Source organism: Onychostruthus taczanowskii, unplaced genomic scaffold, assembly GCF_017590055.1.
Source record: "Onychostruthus taczanowskii isolate IOZ18803 unplaced genomic scaffold, ASM1759005v1 scaffold24, whole genome shotgun sequence".
Lineage (NCBI taxonomy): Eukaryota > Metazoa > Chordata > Aves > Passeriformes > Passeridae > Onychostruthus > Onychostruthus taczanowskii.
The window spans coordinates 3178458-3204066 of NW_024499684.1; the positions used below are offsets into that span (position 1 = coordinate 3178458).

The 25609-nt window shown below is 41.8% G+C and overlaps 1 protein-coding gene across 4 annotated transcripts in view; it reads left to right on the forward strand.

The window, feature by feature from the left end:
* The window catches only part of SERPINI1 (serpin family I member 1), a 44391-nt gene that overhangs the window by 2512 nt on the left and 16270 nt on the right, over positions 1-25609 (forward strand). Inside the window, exons 1-5 of one of the 4 annotated variants that reach the window (XM_041406054.1) lie at positions 8887-8933; positions 11980-12036; positions 20836-21103; positions 22383-22613; positions 25075-25269. In XM_041406054.1, the coding sequence (XP_041261988.1) occupies positions 20854-21103; positions 22383-22613; positions 25075-25269 (676 nt within the window). In that variant the 5' untranslated portion in view covers positions 8887-8933; positions 11980-12036; positions 20836-20853. Of the gene's footprint in view, positions 1-8886; positions 8934-11979; positions 12037-20375; positions 20499-20835; positions 21104-22382; positions 22614-25074; positions 25270-25609 lie in introns of those variants that run through there. The other 3 variants (XM_041406055.1, XM_041406053.1, XM_041406052.1) reach the window with 3 other exon arrangements.

Consider the following 25609-nt stretch of genomic DNA (forward strand, 5'->3'; position numbering starts at 1 on the left):
TGGTTTGCATGTCTCTGATACAATATAATGGGCAGATGGTAGGGAAAGATGTCTGTATAGTCAGCTGTAATTAGTGATAAATGTGTCTTTATGAATATATACATATTTTGTATGTATGAAAAAACAGTAGTTTAATTTAGGAATCCCTTAAAAATTTTTTGGGTTTAATTTGTGTCTTCCCAGCATGGTCTTGTGAACTGGATGACTAAACATTAGCAGAACGTAGAGGTGGGGGAAATAACATACCATGTATCCCTGCAGGAGGGAGGGAAATACTTTCTGAGTCTTGAATTACGAAATTGACAGGAGAACACATTTTCTGTCAACGTCTTTGTGAAATAGTCCAGGACATAAAGCTGTAGCCGCTTCAAGACAAAAAAAAAAAATAAAAAAATCCCATAGTTCAGTAATAACAGGGTAGTTTTTGGTGCTTCTTTCCCCTCTGTACTTGGCATTGAAGCAGTACAAAATGACAGGGATGTACAGATGTATTGATCCCATTAAGAATGTGTTTATTTCAGGTGTAAATACCTCAGTGCAGTCACTAGGAACGTTGTGTTGGAGAAAGTCTGTAGCTATAAAGTAATGTGAGAATATTTCCTTGCCTGCTTGTGGCTTGGGTAGTTCTCAATAGCATCTCGTTTGGTGGCCTTAATGAAGTATCTGTGATAAAGAATTGTTCTTATGTGGTGTGATTAAAATATCAGCTCTAAGGTCATGTTCTGGTTTGTTTAATGCACTTCAAAGCTAATGATTATGAGAACTGCAGACCGTGGCTAATGGGATAAAAGCTGTGTGAGTTATCCATGTCCTTTTTGGGCTTTTGGAGTCATTGCAGAGCAGCTGTAGCTGTGAGATGGGAAAAGAGGAAATTTCTTATTCATACAGGCTAATGAGTTAAATGTGTGTATGGCTTTGGGGTTAATGAGATTTGACCTCCTGTGTTGTAAAGGATTTTGGGTTTAGTTCAGTGTTTAAATATTATGATAATTCTTGAGAAATATTTTTGCAGACCTTGAGACTCTTCTTTCAGGAAGAATCAATAATGACAAGTAATTTACTGTCTAGAAGAAGAAAGTTAAAACAATGTGGTTGTATTTCGTTTTAACCAACTAGCTTCCAATTTATAGGCTGACTGTCTTTGCACTAATTTATGAACTTTGTGTACTTCAGCCCTGAAGTCTTTCATCATTACAAATAAAGAAATAATTGCTTAATAATGCTCTCTGTTCATGCTCTGCCGTGTGAGTCTGACAGTTCCAACCCCGTGATGGCTTGGTGGGCCAAATGGACAATCTGCCGCTTCTGGAAAGATCTATTCTGTCCCAATCAAAACTGAAGCTGTGCCATATGTGCAGGGGGGTGTCAGATGTACAAACCAAGTGCTTGTTAGCCAGCAGTGATCTCCCCAGACTCTGGAAGAGCTGCAGTTCCCGTGCTTTTCCTTTCCTCTAATTTTGTCATGCATGTTTCTGTGTGCGGAGTAGGTTTTGGGGGGAAATCCTCATCTCAGAAAAGAGAACTCTCATTTCCTTTTTAACCTTTCTGCACAACATACTAAAGGCTTTGTTTTGCCTTTGCAAAAGTTCTGAGAATTCTGCTCAGATACCACAGAAAGCAGATTTAATTCCCTTTGCAGTAAGACAAAATGCCCAAACTCTGCTCACCAGTTGCGTTTTGCATCCAGTACTGTCTGAGCAGCAATTCCATTCCAGCCTTGATTCTCCTGTGGAGGTTTGGAGTGAGCTGGAGGGCTTGGACATGTACTTTTCACTGTGATTTTTTTAAGTGCCCTTGGCATGTCAAGGTAGTGTTAAGAGCGTGGGTACTTTGCCAAAGACAGCCTGTCGGAACTCCTCAGCATCACTCAGCCACTGGAGATCTCCTCCTTCCCTGGCACAGCAGCCAAGTGCCTGGGTTTGGGGACTGTCTCCATGTCTGAGGTGATGTTTGCTGCCCTAGTTTTCCCCATACATCTCAGTTATGTAAGTTGGAAAGAAAGGTCTAAAGTTTGAAGGCATCATTTTTTAATTGGTACACCAAAACTGCCCTTTCCCAATGCTTTTCTTTCCCACGTTTAAATTAAAGCAGCTCCTGGAGCATTTAATGACTGTGTACTTCACACAGCAATTGGAGTTCACTGAAGCAACTCATGTTTTCTCTCTCAGATATCTTTTTCTCAAAAGAAGCATTGCTCCAGTTTCTAAGCTATTTAAAGTAATTAATCAAAACCTAAGACGACAGGAACGGCTTCTGTACCATCAGGTCCTCAACTTGAGATGAGGTTGATGCAAAGGGAAAGTGCCCAAGTCCCCACCAGTGTGTGTAAAGCCTGTAGGTGAATGATGACCTTTTCATCTGCTAGGAGAGATGAGAAGTGGGAGGAAGAAGACAGGGGAACCGAGTTATTTTTACTGTAAATATGTCAGTTTATTGACTTGTTAATTTCAGATTTATTCAAAAAAGCAGGAGGAGGAAACACTAATGTCTGCCAAAAACAAAGTAATTAGTGGGAGTTGAAAGATGTCTAATGACTCTTGCAAGTACTAAAGAGGAATAAACTAGTCTCCTATTAAACTGGATATGGACTTTTAAAACACTGTAGTAATTCTATTTTATCTTTAAAACATGTGCAATTGCATATGGTAAATAAAAACCTAAAGTAACATTGTTTATTCACAGTAACATTACAGGCAGAGGGTGGGATTTTGATTTTAAAAAAAAAATTAAAAAACCAAAGCTGACTCCACACTTCTAAAATAAGGATTCAGCTAACACTTGACAGATCTTGAGTTTGAGTTGAAGATGACAGAAGAGTTTTAGATTAATGCTTAATGTGCCTTCTACACCTCCTTGGTCTAGAGTGACAAACAAGATCTTGTTTCATGACTGCATGTGCTATGGAGCAGCTTCTTTTTTCTGTGCCAAGGGACTCTGGTTGTGATGAGTCCTGTCACAGGATTCATCAGCACATCTGCTCTCCTGGTTGTGTCTGTCCCAGGAGAGCTGGGAAGAAGAGGACAGCAGGGGCTGAGAATCTGGAGGGAAGTGAGCCAAGGGTTAGGAAGGGCAGCCATGCAGCGGTTGGAAATGAAACCTGGGAGCTTGAGAGCTGAACCCTTTAATTCAGCGCTGCTCTGGTCTGTGGTTGCTGTGATCTCATTTCCATCCTGCGGTAATGCTGATTGAAGTGTGACAGATTGGGATTATGTGTTGTCCCCAACTGGTGATAGTGAAAGCATGGGAGGGCTCCTTGCCTTTGCCTCTGGTCATTCTCTGCATCTCTTCCCTCTTGATCCGCTGGCCTGCTTTATCCTCCTCCCTCCATGGCCAGGCCTGTCCTCAGGGACCTGCCCTTCCATGCTCTGCTGTGCTCACAAATCCCTGCTGCTTTTATCCCCCGGGGCTCCTGACTTCTGCACCGCCACAAGGACTCGGAGCTGTGCTGGTGGTGCTCTGTGGCTGTAATTGTTCGTGGTTGTTCCTCCTGGAGTCCTGTGCTGTGCGCGCCTGGCCGCAGCTCCCCAGCTCACCCTCACCTCTGCGGTCACTGCAGGCACCAGCTCTGCTTGCTCTGAGTTGGCTGCAGGGACAGAGCCTTGGATTTGTCCTCCCCACGTCTCTGAGGCACAGGGAATGTCCTGGTGTCACCAAACCCCATGGGGAATTTGGAGCTGTTGGAGTCTCCGCTTGCTCAGAAGCTACTTGGCATCATCTGTAGTTGACAGTTCCCATCTGTTTTTCCTACCATGCCTCTGTTAAAATACTAAAGAAAGCAGGAAATTAGATATAGGGGAAGATACCAAGGAAAACAAATATCAGAAAAAAAGCAAGCAGAAATATTTAATTACAGGAGATATAGAGCAGCAGGGCAGATAAGATACCCATGACAGTGAGTAAGAATCAAATTGACTGTAAGTAGATCTATTTTGAGGGGATGATATGCATGAAGCAAAAAAATGCCATTAGTAGTTTATCATATAGAAGAAATGTGAAGGAGGAAAATGTGCATGCAATATTAAACCACAGTGCACTTGTGGATTTGACATAACAGATAGCAGGTCCCCATACATGAAGTGACAGCAAAATACCCTTTAGCTGCAAAGGGACAAGCTTTCACTCAGTCACAATGCAAACAAGTTCTTGAAGTGATTGAAGCATATTTCCCAAGAAGAACACGAGGACATCTCATATTTGGAAGGGGAGAAAAGCAGCAGAAATTCAAATCTGCATCTAAGAATTGTAACAAGGAGCTGGGTCTCATAAGGATCTTTGTTACCTTTAGTAAAATCCCTGTGGAGATAGAGGTCTGGAAATGTGTTCCCACTATTTGTCATCTCAGCATTGGCAGAGACCAATTGAATTGATTTGCACCGTCCTTTCCTAATCCTTACCCATGTAACTATCCTATCCTGGAGTTATTACTTAATTCATTAGGAAGTGTAGGGCTTTGGAAGAATCCCTGGGAATATTGCTGAAGCACTAAGAGAGCAAGGACAACATTAATTTTTTGCTTTCCAAGACTCTAGGATTATCCCAGGAGCTCAGAGAAGGTAACACCAATGGATAGAGTAGTTTTAAGGGAAGAAGGTAAAAAAAATTCCTTGTTTTTACATCTTTTGGTAGTCACTTACTCTTTACTTAACCTACGTTTCTCCAGTATAAAATGAAAACAGACTCTTCCTACTCATAATGGCTGGGAAGCATCTGGGGTTAGTTTGTTAAAGATAAAGGTGTGTTTGACTGTGATTTAACACCCTCAGTCTATAGAAGCCATGTAAGCAACTAGCTGGGCATCTCATTCATCAGCCTTGGTGATCTTTGCTGGCTCAGAGCAGGTATGGATTTTTAGAGACACTGGATCGTTCCTATTACTTACTTGAGGGATAAATTGCAACATTTATCATGGCATTCCCATTTTTATTTTGTAAATCTTTCAATACCATGATTGAAGAACACTTTGAAAGCCAATAAGTGCAAATCCCAGGTATTGTTGGAATTGTAAGGCTATTTTACACCATCCTGATCAAAGTAACAAATAGAATCAGTGGGCTTGCACAACGCATAAATGTTATGTATTTTCAGAGAGGCCATTAGAACACAGCATTCATTTGGAAAATATTTGGAATAATAACCTATCATTCACTCACAGAAAATTTCAGTGTTGAGTTGCATTTCAGTCAAGAAAATACTTGATATCCTTTAGAAACAAGAAATTGTGCCATCACTGAAGCCTTGCAAGGTTGTGCCGAGGCAGGAAGCAGCATATTAATGTGAAATTTCCATCTTTTTCTTGCTTAAATGGAGCAGATCTAAAGTCAGTTCATTCAACAAAATGGCAATTTGGATCTATTTTACAGAGCTCACTTGAGGCAATGTGCTCCTGCTCGTTCACTTTAAATGTGGATTCTGAGACTATTGAAGATTTTTACATATTTTGATTACCATCAGTTCTGTTTGCTCACATTTTACCTGCTTGACTAGAGAAATAAAGTTTTCCTGGGTATCTTTTGGCATATACAAAATCTAGTTAATTAAGACATGCTATACTTTCTCCCCAGAGTCAAAGTATAATGTTCAGCTGGCCGACTTGCATGAATAATCCATCACTGTGAATCATTAATTTAGAAGACAAGCTATGGTAATTGATGTCTTTATGCAAGCTATGGAAATGCTTAGGGAAATTGCTTATTTTTTTTCTTGTTAGTTCCTTTTTTTTTTTTTTTTTAATATTTCTAGGCCTGAGTAGTGTGGATTCTGAAATGGATTCACCTGAGATAAGGTTCTTGTGAGAATGGGATCTCTTTCTTGAGTTTGATAAAAATCTGAATATTTTTGATCTGAAAAACTTTTAGAATCATAAGACTTAACCTCGAGCTAATCTTGTGTGCATACATTGGATGAGCCACTCTAAATTTTGGAAGTTTTCTAGGAAAAGGAGCTGGCATGATGGTCTTAGCAGTGGCTTTAATGTGGTAAAAATGCTTTAAAAATTCCTGTCATAATTTGGTAATGCAAACAGGGATTACAAGTTAAGTTGGTATTTAGACCTTCCTGTATTACCCAGCATGTTTTTGTATCAAACTAAGCATATAAAAGGCTGGTGATGTATATATATATTTTATATATATATATATATATATACACAGTTGGAATATGTACATTTGAAGATAATTTATCACATAATTCATAAAGCTCACCTATATGCTACATTATACTGTAACCATTATGTCTCTGTGGCATGAAAAGTTACTCATTTTGTTTTCTTTTTGGGAATCTCTTCACTTTGACTCATAGTTGAAATATGAGGGTTTGCTACCAACTTAAAATTATTTTGTCTGCCTTCAGAACAAGGAAGAGGCAGTTGGTTGGTATTGAATGGGAGCCAACAGCTTGGTGACATTTCAAAAGTGGGATATCAATAACCCATATATGACTTAAAGCATATATATATTATGTAATTATGCCATATATGCATAATATTATAAAGTCTTGCCATTGATATAATGGGATTTGGACTATAACTACGTAGTACTAAGATGATTTTTATTCCATTGAAGAAACTTCCTAAATATTTCTTGTGTGTTCTGTAGCTGAAATACAAAGTGGACCATTTCTACAAATGTAACAATTGTGAAAATGAGCAGGCAGGCTTATTTTGTGTTCTCTCTTTTTTTTTTTTTTTTATCCTTGAATATTTATTTCCCATTTAGGCATCAAACTAGAGGTTTATTTGATCTCATGTGCTTGGCTGCTCCTGTTTGTTCCCAGCTGAGCCCTGATGTGCTGCACTTTGAGAAATCCAGCCCTGAATTTTGACATTTTACACTGGAGCAAAAAGAGAACATATTCCCAATAAATTCACATCTGAGCTGAATTCAAATAGGTTTTGCTGTTTGGGTTCAGTTTCATAAGGTAGGAGAGGTGAAATGCTGCTGATAGCTGCAGTTATTGAAAAATGGTAATCACAACTTTCATAAAGTGAGATAAGCCATGTTTATTAATGCTTTCTGTGGCCATAGAGTGACTTGGCCCTGGGACATTAAATGCCTAAATGGGTTGTGTAATTAGCTTTTTTCCACTTATGGATCAAGCAGCTAAACACACAACATTTTCCGAGCAGCTCAAATTATTTTTGTCATGTTAGTTTAAGCCAAGGGAAAATAATTCTAATTTTTCAGGTTTTTTAAATAAAATCAGAGCTCCACAGTGAACAGAACTGGGGTCCTGAGGAGGTCTCTATGCCAGCCATAAATCTCCTAAACCTGGGATGATTTCTGTGTTCCCACCCCTGACACAGAACAGAGGTTTGAACCATGCCGGCCTGCTTTGGCCAAGAATTCCAAAATCATTGACCCAAACTCATGGTGTGTAGTGGCTATGGGTAGAGACCCCCCCAGGCAACCCCTTCCAGAGCTTTCTTGTGTTTGCCAGCAAAATTCTCTTGTTTGAGCCTGATGTGTCTAGGGTTTGAAACTCAGTTTGTCCCATCCACTGTGCATACACAATCAGAACAATATTTTAATGCCTTTTTTCTGTTCCCTCCATGATTGGTATCAAAGAGAAGGACTGAAATAAAACATCCCCAAACTGGCCAAGTTTGAGCTTTTAAATCCATATTAATTTCATACTTGGCTACCTCAGCTGGCATCATTGTTAGTCCAATTTAAAAATAAACACCCGCCCTAAAGAATTTGCAGCCAGGCTGTGTCACAGTCAATCCCAGGGGAAAATTCCTTAGGCGTAGGGAATACTCCTGGTTTTTGAAAGGCACTGCTTGAGTGCCTGCCAAATGTAAGCTTTTTTCCCCACAGTAACCACTTTGACCTCTTTGACAGTATCATAAACCAAATAAATACACTGCAAAATCCCCAGTTTGATAGACATTACAGAAGAAAATTTCTAGTCTGGATTTCTGGATAAAGTAATCTCAACAGTTCCTGGAGGGAGTGAGTGGGGAGTTGCCAGTGTCAAATAGGAGGTAAATATTTCTCTCCCTGAAACAATTCAGCAGAAAGACCTCTGAATATCTGAACAACCTGAGGACTTTGAGGTAGTTAAGCTCCAATTTTGTAATGTCATGGTTTGACTCTTTCTGTATAAGACAGGTTAAACGAGTAGGACCTTTAAAATGAGAACAAGGAAATGTTTGTTTAATAAGGCCCCAGTAAAGATTTTTTTCCCTAATGCAAACTCGCTGAATGGGAGTGCAGAAGTGTTTGAGGTTAGGGATCAGCTGTGGCCGTTCAGGCTTGTAATTACAGCTGTGATAAGTGTGTTTTCAAGTCTTGCTGTACTAAGAGTTTTCTTAATCCATTTTTTTTTTTTTTTTTTTTTACTTGGCCTTTCATTGCTCCTCCTAGTACATTGTAACAATTCCTGAAAACTTCTGAATCATGGGAAAACAAGTGTTAGGCTATTAATTTCTGGCTCTATAGAGACGTAAACTTGAGTCTTGCCTGGGCAAGTGCGTGGCTGTGTCTGACATCACTAATGTTGTGTTTGGGAGCCACAGTAAGCACACAAATATTACAGCTCTGTCTGCTGAGGGCTGGACTGTTTAAAGTCTATCTTTTTAATGTAGCAATGGGGGGGAAACATGTAGTGAACTTCTGCTCCATTATTTGTTACTGTGGGCTTTGGGAGCTGGAGAAGAGATGGCTCCTGGCGAAGGCTGGATGTCTTTGCTGTTGGCTTCCCTGTATTTTTATGGAAACAAGCCCTGGTGTCTCAGCTGGTTGCTCTTTGAGTGCAGAAATTCATGGCACTGAATGTCCACAGGTTTGGACACTGGATGCAGTGGAGCTGCTGTCACCTCTACACAAGCACTTCACTGCTTCAAACAACAAAACTCAGCATTGTTCTTCACTTCAAGGTAGTACAATTCTGTATATTCTGCCACGGATGAGTTTGAACAAACAAGAAATCAACCTGTAAGTAACTTCAGGTGGATGATTCCATGCTCTGAAGGGGGCCAGCTGTGATTTTAGGGTCTCATGTGTCCCAGTGATAAACTTTGATGAGACAAAGGTGGCTGTGCTGCAAAGTCCACAAGGTGCCCAGGTGATCTCTGTGTGCTGTCTGGAGGGTTAGCAGAGTCCTGGTGCAGTGGGAGATGAGCTGCTGCCCATTTACACCTGGGGGTGTATTTGGATCCAGTGGAATAACTGTCCTGTGGTGACTAACTAAAGAAATGTGTGTAATTTGGGCACTGCTTCTCATCCAGCTGCACCAGCTCTAGGAGCTCTGTGTGAGGCAAGGCATTCTGCCTGCCTGTTGCCTAATGAGTTTGGTGCTGAGGCAGATTGACTGAAAACTAAAATATTTTTTCTTCTGTGACCATATTGATGGAACTGTTTGGCACAAACTGGCTCTGAATTCCTTGCTTTGAGGTGCAGCTGTCCACCATGCCCATTTGACAACTTAATTTAGACATAAAAATCAGATAACCCATGTAAAGCTTGAAATTTGGGCTCTTGTATATAGGCACAAGAATTCAGGTTAACCTACTTAGTTTTGAAAGCCACGCTAATTAAAATGATTAACCTCATTTTAAGTAAGTGTGTGTGTTACCCACCAATGGAAAATACTGGATGCACATGAATCACAGCTCGTCATACAAAAGCTGGGAGTAGTGTCAGAGTCTTTCTAGCACAAGGTAGGATTAATAGGAACTTGCCATAAGAAAACATCTGAGACTTGCTGGAAAACAGGCAGTTTGGTTTGGGGAAGGGAGACAATGAGGTTTCAACCTTCAGTTTTCATTCTGGGTGTTGGAAATGATTCAATTCCTTTCTTTAAGGTATTGTAGTTTTCAAATTATAAATTATAAAATAGAAAACAAAACCAAAACAAAACCACCCAACCAAAAAACAACCCCAGACATCCTGAGAGCAGCACAGCACGAGTGTGTTCCTGGAGCCTCAGGGTGGGTGTGTAGATGTGAGCCAGCAGAGCACAGCACAAGTGGTCTGTTCCTCCAGTGCTTTGTGCTTGCTCTTGCTCATGGGAATTGCTGCAGCATTTACAGTCAGGTCTAACATGATGCAAACTCCTCTGTGTGGGAGAATAAGCAGGATTAAGACAAATTCGGCTCCCTGCATGTGGTGTTTAAATGGCTCATCATGGAGTGGGTACTTGGAACAGCATCAGTTCCCATAAACACAAACCAATGAGGCTTGAACAGTGAGCACAGAAGTGAGCTCCAAGGCCAGATTCCACCTTCCAGGCACAGCTTGAGTGCTGGACTCTGAACTGAGCTGTTCTGTCCATGGTGGGCCAAGAGTGATGTTTCAATAGCCACAAGCCTCCAAGGCCAGGATAAATGAAACTATCAGAACAAAAATGTGAATATTTTATTCCCCCCAGTAAAATGAGGCTTGTTTTTTTCACTCTGAAAAACCTATTTGGTGGTTGTGTATCTTCTGTTGTGGATAAGATGCTTGAACAGCGGGAAGTAGTTTTTCCTCCCTGCCTTTCTGTTCCTAACATTCCAGTTTATCCCTTAAAGCTGCTGTTTTTCCAGATATTCTCTGAACAATTCAGAAGCACATACAGGGCACCAAGCTTACTTCTTCTTTTCATGCCCTGCCAGCTCTCCCAGTTGGAGCAGCATGAGGCTGCTCCTGTCCCATTTGTTGGCTTTGGGGTTTTTTCCTTGAGTTGCTAAGTTCATGGACGCTTGTGAAGAAACAAGAGGGAGGAAGGATGTGAATGATGTGTAGATAAAAGCTTGAGGATTTTAGTGGCATTTCTGGCCACTGTGCCATGCTGGATTGTTCATTCCTCCTGTCTAGATCTGACTTGTCTGTACTGGTGTCTGGAGTCTTGTCTGTAACGGGCAGATGTCCTCGTTGCTTACTTTTTTAAAGTATTTGCAGAGCTGCTCTCAAGTGCAAGCAATAAAAAAACCAGAATTGTGGAGTTCTAGAAACCATGGAGATAAAGAGAGACAATTGAGAATATTTGAGAATGTATGAAAAATACCAGCAAAGTAAATAGCAATGATGCTGAGGCCTGAGAGGCAAGAATTGGAACTGGCCTGAGGGTGGGAGGAAAGAAGAGTTTAATTTTCTTCTCCATGTGGAATTCCCATGCTTCTCACTCCTTTGGGAAGATCAGTGATCAACATCCTTCAGATCAAAAAGAAATTCTCATGGAATGCCTTGTTGAGGTTTTCCACTGTGAAAAATACAGAGTAAAAAAATCCTGCTACTGGCTGAATTTGGCATCAAGATTATTCTGTAGTTTTTAGGGAAAAAAAAGTCTGTACTTTGTAACAGATGTTATTCTGCTATGTTAGAGAAATATTTGGAGAGGCTTAATGCTGAATTTCTCCCTCAGTTACTGATTTTGCTGAAATGTCCTTGTTCTGTGACTCCATTTTGCTGGTTCAGAACTGAACCCCCTCTGAGTGACTCTTCTCACCCTTTTGTCTCTGAAGACTTTGTGCTAGACCTTTAGAGCTAGCACCAAAAAAAAAAAAAAAAAAAGCTTTAGAGCTTAGGTTTTTCCATTCTCATTTTGTGCCTCAGCCGTGGCTCTGCTGGTCAGGCTGGGTGCAATTTCCAAGACAGCTCTTTCAGCTGGTTTAAACCTGGGCTTTCCTAGGCCCTTTCCTAGGTGATGATGAATTACTGCTGGTAATTAATCAGGGTATAACATCTACTTGAATGCTGAGGTTAATTGTTTTGGGTTTGTTTTTTTTTTTCTAAAGCAATCTCTGTTTTATTACTGTACTGTAAGAAAGTAATTCTGATCTCAGAAGTGTTAACAGAAGTGAATAATAACTCTCCTGGCTAGAGGGACGTTACCTAAATGTAAATGGAGCCAATGTTGATTGCAAGGCTGCAGCCAATATTATTTTGTAGGAAAACAAGCTGGTTTGTATGTCACACTTGCTTTCAGTTCATGCACTGCAGACTCCTCTTCTGAAATCCTGATGCATTTTAATTAACTTTCTTCATCATCTTGACATAGCTATACCATAGCCTGATCTCGTTTCTTCTGAAGTCCTCGTGAAGGGAGCTGGACAAGGTAAGGAAGAATTAACTTCTGCTTTGATCTTTTGAAATGGTGTTTCACACAGTGTGCTTTTTAAATTTAGTTTTTCTGGGATGATTTAAAGATTGTCGTTGTTCATTGTGTTTTGTTAAGGATATTTGAAAACTTTCCTGAGTTGGTTGATGGGCTTTTAAAAGGCATTGAGCAAAATCTCCTCCAGAGATGCACAATTTCTAGGTACTTCTCCTGCAGTGCTCCGTATTCCAGCAGCCCTAAGTAGTGAAGGGTTCCTGTTCTGTTTTTGTTTCTCCTTAATTAGTTGTCTTTTAGTCCTCCTACTTTGGAAGGTTTAAAATTGGCTGTGAGAGCTTGTATAATGCCACACAGACTAATGTAATGTATCTGAAGTGACTTGATGTATAAATAGGCAGTTGCAAGAAAAATGCTTGAAACATTGCATTCCAAGCTCACTTGCTGTAAATGCTTCCACAGGATGTATTATTAATACATTCTGGTGCTGCTGAAGCTGTAATATCACCATGCATTACAGCAATATCTGTGACATAAGTGACAGCTTTCATCACTTATAAAACTACGCTCCAGTACATGCAGGGATCTCGCCTTTAGACTCCAACTGCAGTGATTGCATCTGGCAGTTGCATATGGTGAAACTTAGCTACTGCCCTTTTAATTAAATTATAGTGGGAGCTTGATGATCAGCTGATTTTCCCAGGAAAATAACAGAAATGGGACTTAGTGTAAGTAAGGAAATTTGTGGTATGTGCAAGAGCAGGCAAGAAGTTGTTCTTGTGTCTAAAATAACTGATTGCAGTGTTCTATCTCTGCTGCTTCTGATGGAAAGAGACTATTACAGAATTAGATCTCACCCTTCCTTTCCCAGATAGCCCTAAGGAAGTCTGAGGGAGGAAAAGGAATGCTGCTGTCTCTTTTGGGGCATCTTCCCTGGATGGTTGCACCCTGAGTGGAGTACTGCATTGGCCTTTTCAGTGAAAAGTCAAGTCATTGCAGAGTCACACATTGTGGAGTGTGTCATAATTGGTTCTGGAGAGCCTCTGAGAGCCACCTTCCCCTCCTGTGTCTGGGCACTGTCCCTCCTTCCAGCAGTCAGGTCAACATCTTCACCCCCAGAGAGAGACCTCGTTGGGAGAGCTGTGCAGGACTGACAGCCCTCGCTGGGGCAGGAGTGGATGGTGAAACCACCACAACCAAGTAGGCTGTGCCTAACTAAGATAATTCTGTGGAACTTGCCAGGTAAACCCCCTTTTGGTCTGCTGGAAGCAGATCCTGTGTAGTATCTGGAGCTCTCCCCAGTCAGACTGTGTTGGCTTTGTCGGATGAGCCACAGGCGCTCCCCCAGTTCTGAACCTTTCAGAATCCCCAAGTTCCATAATGCTTCAAATTTTCTCCTTCACAGAGCTTTTATGTGTGTTTTCTTATTTATAGCTCTTTGTGGGGCACACTGGAGCTGTCAAAAATAAGGCATTCTGCCAAAGTATTTCTAAAAATTTGTTTCTCTTAGACAGAAGAAACAAACAGAGAAATTGCATATGAGTCCTCCCAATTGCAGGCCTTAGAGCAGTGGATTTGGAAACAAGACCACCTTTTTTAATTGTCTAGACATGTATTTAGATGTTCGCTTTAGGCTATTCAAATTTAAGTATTTTGGACATGGCTTCTCAGCATCTCTTTTTATTTTTTAATTAGAGCTGAGGGAATATGCTTGAGGAAGCGCAATTAAGACAACTTTGGCTTGCATAATTGCCTCAGCAGGTTAGTGAGTCAGTGCCAAGCTCCATGAAAGTTTAAAAACATTTGGGATTCAATGGAAAAAAAAATTGTCAATATGAAATTTTTCAGTGTAACATTTGCCTTTCAGGTTTTCTCAATGCTGCTGGTGCCATGGGGTCAGTTAAAAAACAGGAATAAAGAATGCTGAAGGGCATGACTTGGCTGTGTGTTGGAGAGCAAGGTTTTAGTGCGGTCCAAACACTTCCTATGGAATGACTGGTCCTTGTCTTAGTCACTCTGTACTGGAGTTTTAAACACCCCACTATTTCCTATATCATTATTGTGCTGCTCTCTAATGAAATTAACCTCAAAGTTTCCTGCTGCAGAAGGCAATGACGCCATAATTGACAGATGGTGACAAAATCCCTTAACTTATTAATAAATGTTTGTGCAGATAGAGATAGAGATGTCATTACACTGGGAAAAACTGATTCCAACAAGCTCAGTGTCTGTAGAGTCTCTGACAAGGTCAGATGCTCACATAGGCTAAGGGCAAACATTTTTTAGGGATAAACATTTTTTTGCAGCAGAGAAGATGTGAGTACATCCCCTAACAAGAAGGAGCTGCCTTGCTGGCTAAATGGAACACGTGTCACAGCGAGCAGTGATGTGCCTGCCTGCTGTCCAAGGAATGTAGAATTTCCCAGGCTTGTCACCACTTCCAGGGACTGCACTACTGATCCCCAAAGTACTTTGTAGATCCCTTCCTGTGCTGCCTGCGCTGTCCTCAATAGCCAGCTGGTTATCTATTAAGTTGTAGCTTGAGGCACTTAATGGCTATTTAGTTATTTTCCCATTTCCTTGGCTGTACTCTGCTGGTTCTAAGCAGCAACACCTCGTGAGTTGTGTGTGTGGTGCTATGAGGATTGGGATTTGATTTGCTGCTGTCACCCCCAGGCAGGCTCTGTGTGAGCACATCCCAGTGAGCTGGGTGAGCGCTGTGGATCCCAGCAGCATGTTTGATCCTTGCACTGCTGTCCCCTGCACACATGCCTGTTGTCCTGGCTGTGGAAAAATTATTTCTGAGGTGGAGCCAGCTCAGGTTTGAGCTTTATTTCACAGTTGCTGTGCTGGAGGGAGAGAGGGGCTGAGTGCTGGGGAGGAAAAGGGAGATGAGCGCAGCGAGCAGCGGATGGGAGCAAGTGTGACATTGCTTCTGCGGGGGGTTGTTGTGGTAAGACCACAAGGTTCTGGAGGTGAGAATGCTTTTGCTCCAGTAGTGCTGGCTAGAGGTGCAATTTTTGCCCAACCTTCAAATAAAAATCTGAGAGGTTGTATTGCTGGACAAAGCAGAAGGGACTGAAAAGGCCATTCTTGTGTTGTTCTGCAGTGGATCAGGTGGGTTTGTAAGCAGCTTGAGGTTTGTGGCAGCAGCCACATTCCCCTGTTGTTGTAGGGCCTGAGGCAAGCCTGAACTAGCTGGGAGCAAATCGTGGACATGTCTGGGAGCCTCCTCTGCACATCCTTCAGGGTAGCCATGACAACCATTCCTGGTCTGGAGAGCAGCTGAGGATCTCACCCACTGCTCCTGCATCCCTGGGCTGGGATGGGGTTCTTTGTGAGGGGAAGTTGGGTTCATTGTCTACGCTCTGCTCATTTTCTAAGCTCTTGTTATTGGTTAGGTGGTGGCTCTGTCTGGTATTCATTGGTAGATGTGATTGCCAACAAGAAATCATCAGAGTAAATGTGCCTGCAGCAATTGTGATATTTAACTGGCAAAGCAGTAGTAGCTGAATTACACCAAAATCAGATCCTTCCATGATTCACCTGCCACAAGCATGGCACTGTTCTGGTTGGGTTTGGGGGGAAGGAGAATCCCCCAGTTCCTGCCTGCAGCCACAGTGGGTTTTTCCCCTGACCCAGCAGGTCTTGTTGCCTGAGCAAATCCGTCTGTTGCTTTATCAAATTGTCCTGCCAGACTTCTGTCTGCTCCTGCAGCTGCTCTTTGCAGGAGACAATATAATCAGTGCTGTTACCACACTTGTTTTCCTCACAGGGATTTTTTTTTTTAACACACTGATCAGGAATCAGCAGTTTTTCTCATTTGTACTTCCCACACCTTTGGTGTTTAGCTTGCAGGTAGCCAAGAGTAATCTTGAAGGCAACTAATCTTAGTTTAGTCTCTGTGTGCTGAGGAACCAAGGCAATGTATCACAGCTTTATTTTGTAGGTTTTTAAAGCCATAAATTAGTTTCTTTATAAAACCCTCTGTAAAGGTGTAAAAGAAAAGGAAATTATAACCCATTTTTTCAACCTGTCTGACAAGTACAAGCTACTAGATTTCAACCCTTAATTGAATTTTTGGCACCTTCCTACGCCGAGTCCAGGTCTCGCTGTTTCAAAATCCGTGGTACCTCATGTCTGTGAACTCAGTTGGAGTTTGTTGATAGGATATCTCAAAATATCTCAGCTTACAGAGAGCGCCTGCCCCTTCTGCATTTTACTGGAACCGAATAGTTCAGAGTTTGTGGGAGTGAGGGGGCGAATTTGTTCTGCTTCCTCTTAGTCATCCCAGCCTTATGCTGGGGAAAGGCAAGAGCTGGAGGAGCAGTCCTGTATTTATCAGATGAATGTTTTTCTTCAGCCATCAGAAGAATTGGGTGTCCCTTGTGCCCATGCACATCTGGGCTGGTCCCAGGGCAGGTGAGCAGCAGCCCTGAGCTGGTTGTGGCCACTTGGGGAAATGTGCTGGGCTGAGTTTTGGGGCTGGTTATATCTTTGTAGGTGTTTTCTGAAATGCTGAACAAAAAAGTTTCCTGGAAATTGAACCAGGTGTGACCTCAATGCCAGTACCTGTTGAAGGATGGAGATCTGGAATTTTGTTTGTTTTAGTGTTCCATCACTGCTTTTTTTCCCCTGAGAACAGTTGCAAGCCAGAACAAAACTGATATGCTCTGACAAACCTCTGTAGCAAGTGAGGATTTGTGATACACAACTGATTTTCTAGAAGAGGCTGTAGCAAGGAGAAATTGTTTGTGCTGATTCCTTGATTACCTGTTAGGAGAGGGGTGTTCATGCAACAATTGATGAAATCAAACAAAACTGTGTCTGACACACCCTCAAATGAGAAGTCATACCTTTGGCCATAATTACTGTGTGGGTGAGGAGTGAAAGCATTTTTAACAGTTTTTTTTAAATTATTCTTATATTTAGCCAGTGAAAGCAAAATGTACACAGTAACATTTGAAACTGATGATTGTTGATTTTTAGACATTGTTCAGTGGGGACATTGACTCCTTTCCCAGTGCTGCAGGATTATTTAACCAGATTGCACTGATGCAGATCAGCAGTGACAGACTGTTCTGGGGATGTCTGAGGAAGACAGAAGAGACTGAGTAAAATTTTGATGATACTCCCAGGGACTGTTTAAGTTCCTGGATGTGCATTACATAATGTTCAGCTTCATTTCCTTCACTTGAAGTGTGTTTGTGAGTAGGGTCCAGGCCATTTAAAGATGCTCTCAGTGCTGCTGCAGTGGCAATCCAGGGTGTGGGCTCTGACTGGAGGGGGATGCTGAGAAGGAAGATGCTGCTCCAGAATCAGTCCCAGCTCTTGGTGGGACCCAGCCCTCCTGCCTGAGGAAGCACAGACCCCAGAGTGATCCAGCCTGCAGCCAGGCAGGATCAGAGGAGCAGGAACTGCTCTGGCTGGAATGATAATTAAGAGCTGGATTCCCAGTTGTCAGCAGAGCAGTGTGAGCATGAGCCAGAAGTGTGAGAGGAATTGAACTGAGGAATTTACCACGGACGTTTCCCATTAGATGGATGAGATGAGACCATTTTCACACTGGCTGGCAAGGATTGATCTGTGGTGTTTTACAGCCCCCTCCCCACTGACCAGCACCCACAGATCTTTAGTTTGCTTTAAAGCACCTTCCCTTGCATTGGACTCATTCATTTTTTTTTTTTTTTTGCACTTTGGAGAGCATTGCCAGCAAAGGAGCTGATAAATTCTCTGCCTCTATGCATGTGTTCATTCCTGCCTCCCTATCTTCCTTTCCCCTTGGTGATATGAGGAACTTCACTGTAAACTTCATTAGAAAGCCTCTCTAGACTAAAATGATCTGGAAGGGCTGGGGAGGAAATCAAAATTGTTTGGGTTTAATTCATTCCTACTGGGAACTTCTATTCTGCACAGTTCAGCCTCTTGTGTTGCCATCAGTGGGATTTGGCTTGTAGTTAAAAACATAAGTTTGGTACTTTGTCTTGTTAAGAGCATTTCAGTATAAATTTTATTTGTCTCCATCTATTTTCTGTCCAACTAAATAATGAAAAGTAATATAACATAATTGCCTCACATGAGGAGCTTTTTTTGAGTGGTCACAAAGAAATATGATTTTGATTTGTATGTAATGTTGGGGTTCCAGCATTGTCTAATAACAAGTATTTTATTACCTTTCAGACAGTCTGACCTGCATGTTAAACACTTAATTAAGATGTATAAATTTCTCCCCTCCTTCCCCTGTGCAATTATTTAAGCCTGTCTGGCAGTAGTACACAGGACAGAGATCAGTGATGGAGTGCTGAGCAGCTGCCTCTGCAACTGCAAGGCTGGGGAACTTCCCTTTCTGAAAACTGCAGATTATTTCACATCTGTTTTAACCACGTCAGGTCTCCAAGTGAGCTCAAGCTGCTCTTGATCCAGGAGTGGAAAGCTTCAGCTCTCTGTGTAATTGCATCCACACTGAGCTGCACAACTTGTTTGTATAGATTAGAGTGGGAGAGCTCCCAAATTTGGGCTCATCCTCAACAAAAGCAAGATGAGCTCCTGCTTATCTATTCCTGAGTGCCGTTTTTGGTGCCGCTGTAGACCTGTGTGAGGGAGCTTTGTTAAGCTTTTCTTGCCTTGTGCAGCTTTTAGGATAAGAGAATAATACCTGTGCTCAGTCTATCACGGTGATGTGCTGGCTCAAGTCTTATGTAACTCTGGCAGGGGCATGCTGCAGGGCTTTTAAATAAAGAAATCTACAATGCCCATGATCACAGAGAAATCCAGTTATTTTCTAAAGCAGAAACCCTAATATCCTTAAGTCAATAATTTATAAATGGATAGGTTAAAAAAAAAAAATGTACTGCTATTAAGCAGTTTTGTTGGGGAAGTTTGCGGCATGTTGATAATGTTTGGGGTTATAAATAGTGTCTCAGTGTTCCTGAAATAAATTATGATGGTCAGACTGGTGTTTTGTGCTGGGTAGTTCTCTCAGTGCCCTGGAACATACAGGCAGAAGGATTAAAGCTGATGCTTTAGGCTTCTGTGACTTTTCTGTGCTGTTCCTAAATAGAATAAGAACCTTCAGTGGACATTTTTGCTGTCTTGCTAAGAATCAGAGGAAGATTGATCAAGTAATACACAGAAGTGAAGTGATGCCACCACAGATAATTTATTGGAAATTTAGGAAGGGGAACATTTCTTACATATGTGGAATGGAGATGAGGGGCAGGGGAGAGGCAAGGCTCTCCTTTTCCCCTGAACCATGTGGCATTGCTGCACTGGCTCATCTCTTCAATTTTCTCAGTTCAGGACTGAACAAAAGGCTGATGGAGGCTGGGGGACAGGAGGAATCTTAACTAGTGCTGGCACCAGTGGCTGCCAAGGCACGTGTGTGTACCCTGTTGTTCTTTGTATTTTCTCAGCTATAAAATGCAAGTAATAACACTTAAATTATGGATCATTCAACGCCGTGTGAGTGAATTAGATAATGCTACATAGGCCTTTGAAGATGAAATGCAGAATATAAATGTTGTGTAAAGCTCACTTTGTGCCACGTCTATAAAACCTGGTAATGCAGCCCCGGGATTGCTGGGAAGCATAAGGAGAGGCACTTGGGCTGGCTGCATGCAAATTGATTCTGTGGAGCAGCAGCATTCACACAAATCTGGGCTGCGCTGACGAGCCCTGCAGCCTGGCACAAGAACTTGTAAACACTTGTGGGTAAAGCTCTGAGCCTTGTCCTGTCCAGCCCCCTGCTTCAGGAGGATTTGCTCTGCCGTGCCTTGGAGGCAGAGTGGCAGAGGGAAGGAGTTGAAACGGGAGCTCTGGTGGTTGCTGTTTCTCACCCAAGGCTTGCAGCAGTAGTGGGTCGCATGCCAAGGTAGCACAGAGTTTAAAGGGAAATAAAAATGGAAGGATGGAGTTACACATTCCCTGCTCCAGGAGCTGGAATTTTACTATCAGTAGCTGTGTGAGCTAAACTGGGGTAGAGTGAGAACTGTTGCTTACCCCAGAGCATTTCAGCGAAGCTTGGGGGATGGATTAGTCAGAAGCATCACCCTTTTTTAAATTTAGTTTCCTTCCTTGTTCCCACTGTTGGATCTTTCTTGCTGTACAGTACCTTTATCCTCTGAGCGGGGGTTGACTCCCAGCTAGCAGAGCTACCCAACTTCTCACTGTTATTTACTAACAAAAGGGGGTTTATTTAGTAACTAAGGCATGATTGATTTTTTTTTTTTCTTTCAAAGAATTTTTGGCTGCTTGCCACATGTTTTGCAACTGAGCAACATCACGGAACAGTAACTTTGTCACGGGTGTCAGCAAGCTCTCTCGCAGTGTTTGAAAAAGTTTTACCTGTTGGGGGCTTCAAGTGACTTAGATAAATGAGTTCCATCTTACTAGAAGATCAAATTAAAGAAATATCAGATTTCTGGGTCTTCTTGGTGGAAAAGTGCAGAAACACAAACCAGTTCCGGGTCAGCGCTGCTAAACAACCCCGGTTCCAAAGGGAAGGAGTGAGGGGGTTGCTGTCTTTGGGGTCTTTTCTGTAGAAGCTCTGAGTGTTTTGTTGGTCTGGGGCTGGAAGATTTCACAAACATACCATTACATAAGGGAGGAGGTTTCTTTTGTGTGAAAATACATCATAACTTCTGTTTTAATAGTGTCTCCTCCAAGTAACTGCATTGTGCGTTGAACTCTAGGCATGTTCTTTCCCCACAGATTTAAGACTAAAAAGTTGACTGTTTTTCTTTCTCTCAAATTGAATTTTATATTATCTAATTTATATTATTTTGTCTCAAATTTCTCTTGCAGACCTTAAAATCTCAAGCCATGTATTTCCTTGGACTGCTGTCGCTGCTGGCTTTGCAAAGCGAAGCCTTCAAGACCAATATTCCTGATGAAACCATTGCTGAGCTGTCTGTGAATGTTTACAACCAGCTGCGAGCCACCAGGGAGGATGAGAACATCCTGTTCTCCCCTCTGAGCATTGCCATAGCCATGGGCATGGTGGAGCTGGGAGCCCATGGAACCACCTTGAAGGAAATCCGGCATTCCATGGGCTTTGACAGCTTGAAAAACGGTGAGGCCTTTTCATCATCTCTTATTTTTTGTCTTAGAAAAAAACAGGAGCAAGGGTGGGAACAGCCTACTGATGTCCATGGGTTATAAATCACTGGATTTCTTGGTGGCTTTGATGGGCAGGCTCAAAAGTGTGGGTTCTGCATGAGCTGAGTGGAGCTGACATAAAAACCCTGGCTGGGGTACCTGAACCTTCAAAAACTGCAGCTCATCTTGGTTTCTGCTCCAAAATAAACTTGCCTTGGCCCCTAGAAAGAGAAGATTTTTAGGAACATCCTTTTTGAGGGATTATAGTGGAAGCTGGTAAGGAAAGCAGTAGTTTCAGCAAAATTGCTTCTATTGATATCCAAGTAACTGCTTTGAAACCTGAATGAAATTTCTTACTCGTGCCATGTGCTGGACTTTGGAGTCTTCAGTGAAAGGATTTTGGGGAGGAATTTCTGAACACAGACATCAAGCTGTGTTTGTCAGAGCCACTGCAGAGCTGATGGCTCTCTATGGAGGCTGCAGCACCAACTGAGTTCTACATTTTGTCTCTAAAACAATAATCAGTTATCCCTCAGCTGTAATGGAGGGAGTTGTGCAGTTGGTTTTTCCTGGGCTGCTCACTATTCTAGGGTATGAGTGGCATTCAGTGAAAGTGTTCCCATGATTTCTGCTTGAAATACATCATTGCCATCAGTTTTAAGGTTTATTTTGTTGGGTTTTAAATTAAAAATTTCACCTTTAGGCATATGATGCAGCTTCCTATTTTAAAGCAGACTGCTTTAATCCTGTTCAGGATTCCTCATTACCTGCCAAGGATGCTGTACTGCCCCACTAAGGATCCCGGGAAATTCTAGGCCTTCTTTTGGCATAGAAGAGGCTGTGGAGGGCCTTAGTTTCGAGATTTGAAGTTCATTTTTCATTAAACAACTGGCATTTAAGATGGAACAAAAGTTCCGTTAAGAATTTATGGTGGGAAGATTTAGAAATGGAACCTGTAAGAAGAATATTTTAATTGCTCTTTTGGTGTAGAAAAGATTTCCATTGATAGCTTTGCTTCTGATGGGACTAAAATGTGTCATTAATTAGACTAATTGTACCTAGTAGAAAAAACAGGCTCTAAGTAATATGGTCTTGGAAATTATTCCTTCAGATCTGAAGGTGTGTGTAAGTTTAGGAACAAGTTTAAAAAAGATGGCTTTCCTCTGCATCAAACATTCTGGTGAGTTTTCAGCAGAAAAGCCAAGGAATAATTTTCCTTTCTGAACCACTGAAGGTGCTTTTTCCTTCCCCAGGTGAAGAGTTTGCCTTCCTGAAGGAGCTTTCCGACATGGCAACTGCTGAAGAAAGTCACTACGTGCTGGACATCGCCAACTCCCTCTACGTGCAGAATGGGTTCCATGTCAGTGACAAATTCCTGCAGCTGGTGAAAAAATACTTTAAAGCTGAAGTAGAGAATGTAGATTTCAGCCAAAGTGCAGCTGTTGCTACTCAGATCAATAAATGGGTGGAAAATCACACAAATAGTAAGTGCATGTGATCCTTTTTGCACTTCCAGAAGGAAGTGTTTCTGCTTCCAGACTTGTGCAGTGGTGTTGGGTTGGTGCTTTGGCTTTTATCTGTTCTGTCTGAGACTCAAGTGTCTCCTCCCAGGAGAAGAATTCTAGTATTTCTATTTTTTCCTGTGTAGGAATGATCTGTCATAAGTAATATTAGTCATTGTTAATCATGTGGCAGCTATTTGAATATTTGTTCTCTGGTCTTACCATCTGTAACATTTATTGAATGAGACTGTTTTAATGGTAGGCATTTTAATAGTATTTTAATTTTTTTTTTTGCAAAAGTATTATTGCTAGTGGCAGAAAAGTTGCCTGCAGAGGGGTTATTGGCTTGTGCTTTGGATATGTGGAGTATCACTCCTTCTCTGAGGAGCTCATACTCACAAGGTACTGAGAAATAGAATGGTGGGGAATAAAAAGCTAATTTTGAACCACAAAATCAGAGTGTATAATGTAATATTTTGCAGTGTGAGGAAACGAGATAGCATGTTGAGAGGGTAGTTGGTTTTAGGAATGCTGTCAACAGTTTCACAACACAAATTTGCAGCAGGGGAGTTAAGCACAAAATTACTGTTGTAAATATGCACATTGAGAGCTGCAGGATGCTGCTTGGCTTGGCAGCTCCCAGAGAGGTGGCATTTCCTGGATCCATGCAGAGTCCCAATATCTGGGAGTCTCCTGGTGTGGGGATCAAAGCATGTTCTCATTCTGCTTCCCCTGGCCCACTCTGAAGGTTGGGATTTTGGGAATAATTCAGGGAGGTCTGGCTCTGACACAGTTGTACCATTGGGAATTTGGAGGGATTGGAATCACCTGGAAGGAATTAACACATCCCCAGTGAAGTCTGAGCACTTAATCCATAATTCCTTTTTGAAAAGCACAGCTCCAAAGTGGAAAAGCACCTTCTGTAATGCTTTTATTCCCTTTTGAAAATGGTCTGGTTCGTTCCAAGGGAACACAGCAGCCATTCTGTTCCTAACAAACTGCCCTTTCTCTCAGGCTGCAGAAATAGCTGGGTGGAAGTGATGCAGCAGATTGCAGAGGGTTTCCATGGATGTGGTGTCTGTCGGAGGGAAAAGGAAAAGCAGGGCCCACCAGGGCAGCTGGGGGGCTCTTGGTATCAGGTTGGGATGGTTCCAGTCCCTCAGCTGGTCTCCTTCTCTCTGATTTCCCCCTTGGGAAAGGGGCACAGCACAGGCAGGCTTCAGTTCCAGCCTGTTCAGCATGTTGGGAGGCTCAGAGCAGAAAACAGAACCATCAAAGGTTCCTCTGGGCAGGAAAATTCTTAACATTTCATTAATGTATTAACAAGATGTGGCTGGAAAAACAAATATGCGTACCAAATAGAAATTTGGAAATGTTTTCCTTCTTAGTTTTCCTTTTGTTTTTTTTTTTTTCCAACTCCAAGTGAGTATTGGTCACACCTCCCTCCTTAGAACATTAGAGATAAAATGAAGTACAAACAGCAACCCGGAAGAAATCCAGCCCTGTGATACACAAATTTCACACCAGTTAGTCAGGATCATATGCTCCAGAAAGCAGAATTAATTTGTTTTTTAAACCATGGATTAAGGAGTAATAATCAGATGGAGGAATATGTTTATTTTAACACTTTGCATTGCAATGTCAGCTAAAAATAGAAATGAGCAAGAAAGCAATCAGAAGGAGGCTGTAATTCCTGAAGAACAGTGACAGATCTGGTCAGTGCACCCAGTTTATCAAACTGGGAATGATTTTGGTGAAATACAAGGCGTTTGAGATGAGCTGCAGCAGGTACCAGACTGCATTCTGATGTAAATGACTTATTCAGGAGTAGGAGCAAAGCAGCTGCCATGCTCAGCTGCTGTACCTCCCATGAATAGAGCAGATGCTAGATGGCTTTCCTCTTTTGCTTTTCAAGAGCTAATGCCACTGGAACAAATGCTGGGAATTTATGTGGATTTTTGGTGCTTAGTCCTGGCTTTGAATTCAACAGAAGATCACTGAAGCTCCTTCAGAACTGGCCCAGGTGAAGCTGCAATGGGTGCTCTTAGCCCCTTTAAATCAAGCAGCCATTTAAGTGCTTCTTTGGATTGGAACCAAAGTTTGTACAAAGTCCTGGCCTTAAGATGGAAGTGCTGAACTGTTTCATAGCAGCAGGGTGAACATTCCAAATGTGACCCTTTCTCCACGTGGCTTCCTTGTAGGGTATATTTAGTAGTGATCAAGAAACAGTTGCCTAACACGTCCTTGATGGAAGGGTTTACACACCTACACTGTGATTTAGGTTTACAAAACACTGGCACTTTAATTGGAGATTTAATGAAACATCTGAATTGGAAATTACATGTTAACACTGCTTTTTATTTTCTTGCATTTTTCAAGCTGCCTTAAGTTTGGATTTAATGCTCACTTTGACATGCAGACTGACAACTGGGTTTCTTTTTAGGTATGATCAAAGATTTTGTGTCTTCAAGAGACTTTGGTGCTCTAACTCACTTGGCTCTCATCAATGCAATCTACTTTAAAGGCAACTGGAAGTCACAGTTCAGGCCTGAAAATACCAGAACTTTTTCTTTTACTAAAGATGATGAAAGTGAAGTGCAAATTCCAATGATGTACCAGCAGGGAGAGTTCTACTATGGTGAGTTAGACCTTTAGCAATTTAGAGCTACTAAATCTTCACTTAATGAGTTTGTTGCAGTAATATCCATTTGTATTGTTGTCTTTTCTCCCACCTAGAATTTTTAATGTGCTGTTTGCTCAAAGAAGGGACTCAGAGTTTGTTTTTTTCCCCCTAATGTGTGTATTATAACTGGTACTACCAACATTTATAATGACTTGCTTGGTGCCACAGGGTGGATTTCAGAATGTTTATCCATTGGATTTAATTTCTTTGCAATTCTTGAGCTAGTTCTGCTTATCACAAAAATATTTTTCTTGTGCTGTGCTAAACATTCAGATGAGTAATGTTTGCTCTTTAC